Genomic DNA, 10,906 nt, shown 5'->3' with positions numbered 1-10,906 from the left:
GTCATTCTACAGCCTGAAAAATCAGCTCACCTCAAAGAACCTGTCGCGACGGACGAAGCAGGGACTATATAGTACCTATATAGTTCCGGTACTCATATACGCCTCTGAGACATGGACACTGTCCAAATCTGACGACACCCTCTTAGCCGCGTTCGAGAGGAAGATGCTCAGAAGGATTATTGGCTCGGTGACCTCACCGTCGTATAACGTATCAAGCTCGCCAGGCTCCAGTGTTGTACGCATGGAAACTGACGACACGACGCACGAGACTGTGAGCGGTTTTGAACACTCCTGAGGCAGGCCAAGAATGCAAAGCAGTTGTAGCACCGGATAAGTATGTACAAAACATGAACAATGTTCGGAGACTCCAACTTTCATTTATACGCTCAAGATGTTATAATGTGTCTGATTAGTCCTTCCAAAGAATGTATACACAGTCCTTACGAATTAGTGCCCTCCAGTGGTATTCGTATAGTACCTATATAGTACCAGTACTCACATACGCCTCTGAGACATGGACACTGTCTAAATCTGGCGAAGCCCTCTTAGCCGCGTTCGAGAGGAAGATGCTCAGAAAGATACTTGGCCCCGTATGTGTGGAAGGACAATGGAGGAGCCGATATAATGACGAGCTATACGCGATGTACGGCGACCTCACTGTCGTACAGCGTATCAAGCTCGCCAGGCTCCGGTGGGCTGGAGATGTTGTACGCATGGAAACGGACGACCCAGCCCGTAAAGTCTTTTAAGGCCGTCCACAAGGACAGAGGAGGCGTGGTAGGCCCAAATTGAGGTGGCAAGATGGCGTGGAGGCGTCCGCCATTAAGGCCGGAATAATGGACTGGCAGACGAAGGCGTGAGACCGTGAGCGGTTTCGAACACTCCTGAGGCAGGCCAAGACCGCAAAGCGGTTGTAGCGCCGGATAAGTAAGTAAGTAAGTAAGTACCAGGCATCTCCATGCATATTCCACACAACGTACCAGGCACCTCCATATCATCACAATTATATAGTTATGGCAGTTCAAAATAGTGTACAAAGTGTAAATATGTAGTTATTTAAGAATTGAGTGCTTTCTGCTACATCCCACTTTCTGCATACATTCTGGGATAATGACGTCTGACGTCTAACTGCTCGGTCGCTTATCGCTGTGCTCCGCGTTTTTCCAAAAATATTTAAGTGTATTTTCTAACGTACCCAGTTAATACTCGTTCAACTGACTACCAAACTGCTTCCTGTTACTGTTGCGCGTTAGTGTGTTATTTCATTGACCCACGACTGTGTATTAACGTTTTTAATCCGGGTTAACGGTGGTGTGATCAAAACCGCACATAATTTCGCGATGGCGGCTATCTGTTTCGCGTGTGCTGTGTCACTGGATGCTGCCGACTGTATCGTCGGCTGTGCGTACTGTGAGGCTACTTTTCACCGCGGTTGTTGCAGGCTGCCTTCCGAGCTGATTGATGCGGTCCTGACTCACATCGATCTGCACTGGAGCTGCACTGGGTGCACCAATATCCTGAAAAATCCGCGCTGCCGATCAGTCAAAGAAATCGGGGCCCAGGTCGGTTTTCAAGCTGCTCTCACCTCAACTGTTGCGGCTGTGGGGAAGCTTATTGAACCGATTATCGCCGAGGTGCGCAGTGGATTTACTCTACTGCAAAATGCACCCATACCTCAGCTTTGCAATACCGATCCTCGGCCCGTTGCGGGTAGAAAGCGGCGGCGTATCATCGAGGATTCTATGTCCCCTGATGTCAACAAAAACGTAAACATTCGTCAAAATAACATGTTTGCAGCGTCATCGCCAAGCGCGTACACTAACACTACAGTCGGCATCCCACCCTCGTCTACGCTACCGGAAGAACTCATGGGAACCGATTCGCTATCGTCACCGCTTCGAGCAGCGTTTCCCCAGCCGGCCACAGACAGAATATGGATCCGACTATCTCGCTTGTCCACTGCCGTCACCGTGGAGCAAGTGGTCGCTTCTGTGAAACGCCGTTTAGCCACCGATGACGTCCTAGCATACTGCTTGCTGAGGAAGGGAGTCAGTGTTGACAGCGTAAACTGGCTTTCTTTCAAAGTGAGAGTACCGGCTGCCCTTCGTGACGCAGCACTCGCCCCATCGTCCTGGCCTGTCGGTATTGGTGTACGTGAATTTGTACAATCCCGTCAACGAGAGCATGGACACTCATCGTCACCAATCACCATCAAACACCGTTCTCTCACACGCACACCTGTTGTCATCGATCGCCGATCGATGCCTCGCACACCAACATCCACTGTCTATCACGCACCGGCACACGCATCAACTTCACAGGCTCAAACACTAACATCACCACAATTGGGAGAACACACGCTGAACGACACTACTCATGGTCCTAATTCAACACTCATTGACGGCCCGCTTTTAATTCGCCGCACTTCCAACACCAACTTACAACAGACCACACTTGACCGTTTCTTTCACGAATAGACGAACCTCTGTTAAGTCTGCACAAACACCTACCTGTTATGTTCCTGCTGCTAATGCGCTTCGCACTGCCCGTTCCACTGCCTCTGTTTACTATCAAAACGTGCGGGGACTGCGCACGAAGGTCGATGAGTTTCGCCTGTCGGTGTTGGAATCCAATTTCGATGTAATAGTGCTTACGGAAACCTGGCTCGATCCTAGTCTACCTTCGGCTTTGCTGTTTGACGATAGCTTCCGAGTCTACCGATGCGATCGTAGTGTTGACAACAGTACATGTTCCCGCGGTGGAGGTGTGTTGATTGCGTGCTCTCAGTCTCTGACGTCACGGGAGCACACAACGGTGCATCCATCGCTTGAGCTAGTGTGCGTTATAATACAACTAGGCAATTCCCGACTATTCATCGTTGCTGCATACCTCCCGCCTAGACTTGCCGCAAATGCTGCCACGCTCCGTGAAATCGAAAATTGCATTCGCTCATTATGCTCAACTATGCATCCCGGAGACGGTTTACTCCTGTTAGGAGACTTCAACCAACCTCTCGTCTCCTGGTCAGCCGCTCAGCATGATCCGGATTTGCCATTTCTGCATTATGAGCCACGTACGCGATCGGCTCTCTCCGCTCTGTTTATGGACGAGATGCATCATAGCGGACTCTTCCAGATCAATGGTCATCTTAACACCAGCGGACGCGTCTTAGACCTGGTGTTTGCAAATAATGCTGTTGCTTCTGTTTGCCTTCCGCTTGAACTTTGCCTCACCCCGCTGTTAGCAATTGACACCTATCACCCGGCGCTTGAGTTGGCCATCCCGCTACCACGAGAGGAATCAGCCGTTCCTGCGCTAACATCACGCCTTGACTACGCGCGGACGGACTTTAACAGGCTCCTGCCGATGATCGCCTCGTTCGCGAATGTCTTCGATTGTTCCCATTACGCCACTCTTGACCTCGCTGTGAAAGATTTTGAGCGGTTCATGTTGCAAGCCCTGAATGAATGCACGCCGGTGAAACGACCTAAACGAGGCCCCCCTTGGGGTGACAGAACGCTGCGCAGGCTCAAAACGGCTAAAGCTGCCGCGTATCGCGATTATTTGTTGCGTAGGTGTCCCGCTGCATTGCGCAACTATAACACTGCGCACTCTCTCTATCGGCGCTATAACAGGTTCCGCTACCTGGGGCACGTACGGCGTACGGTTTTGCGCTGCCGCGGCAATTCACGTGTACTGTGGAACTTCGCAAACAATCGTCGGAAATCCTCTGGTTTTCCTAGCTCCGTCAGTTACAACGGGCGCAACGGCAACAATCCGTCTGCTGTATGTGATATTTTTGCCTCGCGCTTTGCCGCCACCTTCCTTCCAGCTGTAACTGATGAGAGGCAGATAGCCGACGCATTATCAAACGTACCGGTGGATGCTATGGCCCCAAACTTGCCGATCATCGATGAGTATTCAGTCTCGAAAGCGATTGACAGGCTGAAATCTTCGTTTGCTCCAGGGCCTGACGGGATCCCGGCTTCCACGCTTAAGCGTTGTGGCACCACCATCGCGCCTATCCTGGCCTCGATTTTTCGCGACTCGCTGCGTTCGGGCATCTATCCTGCCTGCTGGAAAACTTCGTGGCTTGTTCCAGTGCACAAAAAGGGGGACAAATCAAATGCATGTAATTACCGTGGCATTACATCGCTTTGTGCCTGCGCTAAGGTCTTCGAGCTCCTGGTGTACGAACCTCTCCTCGCAGCTGCCTCGAACTACATTAGCACAGCTCAACATGGATTTGTCCCTCAGCGTTCAACCACCACCAACCTGGTTGAGTTCGTTAGCCTCTGCCACAGGACCATCGATGCCGGCTCGCAGATCGACGCAGTCTACACGGACATCAAGGCTGCCTTCGATAGCGTTCCGCACGCCTTGCTGCTCGCAAAGCTCGAAACGCTTGGTCTGCCTGTGCAGCTGCTGGCCTGGATGCGCTCCTATCTTACTGGTCGCACATACTGCGTGAAGATGGGACCCCATACGTCGCGCCGTATCGATGCTTCTTCTGGGGTGCCGCAGGGGAGTAATCTTGGACCGCTGCTGTTTGTCATTTTCCTGAATGACGTAACACGGTTGCTCCCTCCTGACGGCCACCTACTGTATGCAGACGACGCGAAGCTGTTCCTGCCTATCCGCGACCGGTCAGACCAACTCCGCCTTCAAGCCACTCTAAGTGCCTTCCAGTCATGGTGCTCTTTGAATGGTCTTGAATTGTGCGTCGAGAAGTGTGTTGTCGTTACGTTTGCGAGAAAGCGGTGCCCCTTAGTGTATGACTATGCGTTAAATGGATCTACCATTGGTCGCAAAAGCTGTGTCACGGATCTAGGAGTGCTCCTTGACGAAAAGTTGAGCTTCCACGACCAGCTAGAGCACGTTGTCACTAAGGGTAACCAATTGATCGGCTTACTAAAACAAATAGCACGAGACATCACTGACCCGATTTGCATCAAGACGCTATACTGTGCTTTGGTGCGACCAGTGTTAGAATACGCTTCTGTAGTATGGTGGCCTACAGCTGCTCGTCCCCTAGCTCGTTTAGAGTCGATCCAGCGCAAATTCACGCGGTTCGCTTTGCGCTCCTGGAGTGTCCAACTTGACTATGAGGGACGCTGTGCGTTGCTTGGCATCGAGACGCTGAAGCAGCGGAACTGCAACGCTCAGAGGCTGTTTGTCGCGGGACTTCTTGACAATCGGATCGACTCGCCCGCGCTTCTTTCGAGGCTCAACATGTATGTCCCGCCGAGATCGCTCCGAGCTAGATCGCTACTTGACGTGGAGGAACGCCGCACTCGCTTTGGCTCCTCTGATCCGTTTATTCGTATGTGCCGTGAGTTTAATGTCATTTGTGATCGTCATCAACCTGACATGTCGCGCACCGCATTGTTGAATAGTATTCGTGTCGTGCGACCTTTTACATGTTAATTATGTTACTTAAGACTAAGCGTGACAAATGAATGACCGTAATGTGACTATGTTATAATGAATTAATGTAAATGAATTCGCTTCAAGTGGGCCACTTGCGGTCCGTTGAATTTTAATAAATAAATAACAAATAACAAATCCACATCATTAGAGTGTTACAGGATATTTAACATTGAAAGAATAATCATCATGGTAATCAATTCTATAAAAGGGACATTTGAACACTTAAACACATGTGCAGTAAACGCTCTCTAATCTAAGACCCCTCCATTTTGAAACAAACTTTTTTTTTGAACATTTTTGGTAGTCCCTTCGTTTTCAGTGCATTTTTGCACGTGCCCCCATATGTAGGACTAACTATCCTGCTTAATGGCGGATGCCTCCACGCCATCTTGTCACCTCAAATTTGGGCTTTATGGTGGACGGCCTAAAAAGACTTTACGGGCTGGGTCGTCCGTTTCCATGCGAACAACATGGCCAGCCCACCGGAGCCTGGCGAGCTTGATACGCTGTACAACAGTGAGGTCGCCGTACATCTCGTATAGCTCGTCATTATAGCGGTTCCTCCATTGTCCTTCCACACATACGGGGCCAAGTATCTTTCTGAGCATCTTCCTCTCGAACGCGGCTAAGAGGGTTTCGTCAGATTTGAACAGTGTCCATGTCTCATAGGCGTATGTGAGTACCGGAACTATATAGGTACTATATAGTCCCTGCTTCGTCCGTCGCGACAGGTTCTTTGAGGTGAGCTGATTTTTCAGGCTGTAGAATGACCGGTTGGCAGCCAGCATCCTTGCACACAACTCAGCTACCATGCTATTGTCGTTGCTGACCTTTGACCCGAGATAGGTGAATTGTGGGACGACTTCAAAAGTGCGTTCACTTATCTGTACGTTACGCCTACGTAGGTTTGGATTATTTATTGGTAGGCCCGCTGATGTTGCCACCATCAGTTTCGCCTCGTTTATCTGCAGTCCGAGGTTCTCTGCCGCCTGCTCGATCCTTTGGTAGGCTTCTGCTACATAGGAGAGCCGCAGACCAATGCACAGTGGGCAACGGCCATACAAACGCCGGGATGAAAATTAATTCCTCGTGCTATTGCAGTTTTTCTTCATTTAATACAATTGTTCTTACTATACAGGGTAGTCCTACACTAAAATCGTCAAGACAGCGAAAAAAAGTTAATAATTATCGCTCACAATATTGGATTATTGCGTATCAGTTAACAGCATCAACAGTAAGTGTTAGGAATTAAAACGAAGGTGCAATAAGTTTCTGACTGAACATGAATTTTTAAAATATTACGCACTAAAAAAGTTCTGTTTTTTTATGGTTGTTGTGGATGATAGGCGACCCCTGTTCTCACCGCGACAGTCGTCCTGTCGATGGTGGAGTCCCAGGGAGGATGCCAGTGTGCGCACGCACACTCCGGCGCATCCATAAGCACCGCACGATCAGAGTGTGTGGAACAGCCGATAGAGCAGGAGCTCTCGGCAGGGCACGCGGCCCGTTTACTGTGGTTGTATAGTGTTTAATATGTTTTATCTGTAAATATATATTCTGTTTGTGCCGTGTAATACTTCAATACCGTCTTTATGATTCATTTTGCTCGGACACAACAGTGGCGACGAGGATGGGATCCTCCTCGCGTAGGGGGGGATCTCAGCAAGAAGAACCCACGGCCGCCATCGCGATTGGAAGCTGTGTTCTGCTGCATCATCCAAGGGAGACGCCATCGCGATCGCAAGTGCAAAAACAACGCCGTGGAATTTCGGGCCGGTGCCGCCCCAACAACCGACGTTCCGACTGCCGTCCCATCACGGGGACCGTTTCGGCAGCAGTTACACACACACACTCTCCACGCAGGCTGTAGCTTCCAGTCCGGCGCGATCACTTTCCGCCGCTACTGCAGCCCCGTGTAAGCGACGTCAAAGTCGCCCGCTGCAGCTTCCAGTCCGGCGCGATCACATTCGGCCGCTACTGGAACCTCGTGTAAGCGACGTCAAAGTCGCCCGTTGCAGCCTCCAGTCAGGCGCCATCACATTCCGCCGCTGCTGCAGCCCCACATCAGCGTCGTCAAAGACGCCTACTGCAGCCTCGTATTCAGCCTGCTGCAGTTTCCTATCCAGCAGAATCGAGTTCTGCCGCTGCTTCAAACCCGGGTACAGCGACATCACGGTCGCCGACTGCAGCTCCCCCTCGGCACGGACGCAATTAGTTCGCCGCTGCAGTTCTTCTATCAGGGACAGCTGCAATCTGCATTTCGCTAACGCTGCAGCTTACATTTGGACAGCTACGTTTCGCCATCGCTGCAGATCCCATCAAGCGAATCATATGCCGCCTAGAGTACCAGTTTCGTCAGGCGATGTTACGCGCCACCACCTTCCACCGCACCGTATCATCGATGGAAGCCGATGGGACCATCAAGCACCGTCGCCACCCACACATCTCTGGACACCCCGCAACGCACGTAAATTTGGCCGGAGGGTGTCGCCACGCCGATATTCCCCAATGGAATATCCCGCGTTGGCAGGACCCCTCCGGATAAATTAAAAAGGGGAGATGTTGTGGATGATAGGCGACCCCTGTTCTCACCGCGACAGTCGTCCTGTCGATGGTGGAGTCCCAGGGAGGATGCCAGTGTGCGCACGCACACTCCGGCGCATCCATAAGCACCGCACGATCAGAGTGTGTGGAACAGCCGATAGAGCAGGAGCTCTCGGCAGGGCACGCGGCCCGTTTACTGTGGTTGTATAGTGTTTAATATGTTTTATCTGTAAATATATATTCTGTTTGTGCCGTGTAATACTTCAATACCGTCTTTATGATCCATTTTGCTCGGACACAACAATGGTTTGTTTGGAAAAGAGCGGATTCCTATCTTACGACCTTTTTTAAACTGTTTTTGGTAAAAGTAAGGCTCAGCCCTCTACGTTACGCGTAACGCCCGTTTATCACAAACCCAAGCAGTATTTTTGAACGCCTGTTTTAACCGCCGTGGATGAGCAAATTAATAGATTATCATGTATTAAAATTGCTTATTTTTACATGATAATAAGAGAAGCAACAATTTTTGAACAAACATAAAAAAGAATAGTAATCGCTAATAAAGATAAAACTGATTGATAATTCATGAGTATAAATAAATTATAATATCACTATTAGGCTGTTTTTCCTGTATATTATTTTACCCTGTTTTTCCTCTCTTCAGCTTTGTTTTTTGCCTGTTTATTTCAAATGCCCGTTTATGACATATAGTTGGATACTGGTGGCTAATGGCTCATACAACAACACGTCAAAAACGCTCGCGCTATTTTCAAGAAAAAGTTTAATAAATTTCGAGGTCGCAGATGGTCGCAGCTAATTTTAACGAAAATGCGTAGGAAAATTGTTGATCTTTCTAATGATATACGACTCACGAGTGAAATTGAGTCGAATAATAAAAAATCACTATCCAACATGAAAATATTTAAAAATCTAGCAGGGATGTTTGGTTTTCAATCATTTATGAACTTTAAAAACAAGTTTTTGTAAAATATTCAGACATAACATCAAAGTATGACAAAAAACCTTTCCAACGACACATTGATTATCAAAATCTTAGCATCATATACTAAAATAGGATGGTTTATGTTCGGTCGAAAAATAGCTCCAATTTGGGATAAAAAACACAAAGTTTACACTTTGATGCCCTATATCTCAGTAAGTTTAAGATAAAAACGCGAAATATTTTGGTTTCAACTAAGTTTAAGTATCTATTTTAAGAAAATGATCATGGTGTTAACCTGCGATGAAGTTGGTTTTTCGATTTTTATACAGGCGTTTGCCCAATGTGCAATGATGTCTATATCATCAGCGTATGCCAGGGTCTGGGTTGACTCATAGAAGATGGTTCCCGTAGTCTCCACCCTCGACTCGCGAATGGCCCTCTCTAGCTCCAGTTTGAATAGGAGACAGGCAAGTCCGTCCCCCTGACGTGGTGGTAGCAAAATGTCCTGAGAGTTTTCCATCCACCCTCACCTGGCAAGTGACGTTGGTCATAATCATTCTAAGTAGCTTTATCAGTTTGGCCGGAATTCCAAAAGAGTTTATAGCGTCATACAGTTTTACCCTGGCTATGTTATAATATGCGGCTTTGAAGTCTATGAAGAAATGGTATGTGTCGTGTCTGTATGCAGCCATCTTCTCCAAGATCTGCCGCATGGTGAAGATCTGATCAGTGGTTGATTTTCGGAATCCTCTTTGATAGTTTCCGACTATCTCTTCGATGTGAGGGACAAGAAGATCCTCAAGGATCAGGGAGAATATTTTATAGGCGGTATTCAACACCGTAATTCCCCTGTAGTTGTTGCAGTCCCCGTCTCCCTTCTTGTATACGGGGTAGATGATGCCGAGATTCCAATCACAAGGCATCGATTCGCTATCCCACACCTCAGTAACTATTTGATGAATTTCGTTTTATTTTTATTTTTATTTTTTATTTTATTAATTGCTCGGCCACGTTGGGTTACAGCAATAGTGCTTACTGACTATAGTATACAATTATTCACGAAGGAGTTGGAAGGAGTTTATGGTACGGAAAAGGAGCGAAGACGGGATCGGTAGACAGGATAGGATATGTTGAAATCGAACAGATCAGAAGTACTATTAAAAGACGACATAGCTCTTACAAAAGGCTCATTGCGAGCAAAACGTGTACGACATATAGGTAACTGGAGACGAAAACGATAACGTAAGGTGCGACAAGGTGCATACAAATGTAAGCGCGACAGAAGTGAAGGAGTATCAATCGTATTGAGCAATATGCCAGCGACGAAAGAAGCCTGAGCGACCGAGAGGCGGTGCTCCAACTTGGCAAGGCCTAATAGAGTGCATCTATCGTCATACGAAGGAAGCGGAATAGAGTGATGACCCAGCGACCTACGAAATACGATCCTTGTAAAACGTCTCTGGATCCTCTCAATCCTTTGGAGCAGAGATAGTTGAACAGGAGACCAGATGACACAGGCATATTTCAGTACGGAACGGACCCAACAACAATAAAGGGACTTAAGACAAAAAGGATCACGAATTTCAGTGGACATGCGACAAATATAACCAAGACTTTTGTTGGCCTTGTTGATGACATAGTCCGTGTGCTCCTTGAAAGAAAGACTCGGGTCAAAGAAGACGCCAAGATCCTTAGACAAGGACGCACGGGGAATAGGGGCATCACAGACACTATAAGCATGAGTTATACTTGTAGAAGATCGGAAGAAAGACAAGACAGAACATTTTTCAGGACACAGGACTAAACCGTTAGAAGCACACCATGTAGAGAATTTACAGAGCCAGGATTGAAGGACTAGACAATCAGCTGTAGAAGATACAGGAAGAAAAATTTTAACGTCATCCGCATATAGCAAGAAGCCGTTAGGAGGAAGGATCGAAGTACAGTCATTGAGGAAGAGAATGAACAGTAAGGGACTAAGGACACTAC

The 10,906-nt window shown here is 48.1% G+C and overlaps 1 protein-coding gene across 1 annotated transcript; it reads left to right on the top strand.

The window, feature by feature from the left end:
- Nucleotides 1-241: 241 nt before the first annotated feature.
- LOC125907228 (uncharacterized) lies at nucleotides 242-4,084 on the top strand. The gene is made up of 2 exons (XM_049608303.1): nucleotides 242-271; nucleotides 1,254-4,084. Exons 1-2 carry the CDS (start codon nucleotides 242-244, stop codon nucleotides 2,475-2,477), a joined length of 1,254 nt encoding a protein of 417 aa, XP_049464260.1. The 3' UTR covers nucleotides 2,478-4,084.
- The last annotated feature ends 6,822 nt before the right edge of the window (nucleotides 4,085-10,906 follow it).

The sequence above is a fragment of the Anopheles coluzzii genome, chromosome 3 (genome assembly GCF_943734685.1).
Source record: "Anopheles coluzzii chromosome 3, AcolN3, whole genome shotgun sequence".
Lineage (NCBI taxonomy): Eukaryota > Metazoa > Arthropoda > Insecta > Diptera > Culicidae > Anopheles > Anopheles coluzzii.
This window is presented reverse-complemented; position numbering and strand designations above follow the sequence as displayed.

What these genes read in the sequence shown, in the direction of transcription:
- LOC125907228 (XM_049608303.1), top strand. Translation starts at nt 242, where the DNA reads ATGGAAACTGACGACACGACGCACGAGACT. An exon ending in ACGACACGACGCACGAGACT is followed by an intron (nt 272 to 1,253) that starts GTGAGCGGTTTT and finishes GTTGCGCGTTAG; the next exon opens with TGTGTTATTTCATTGACCCA.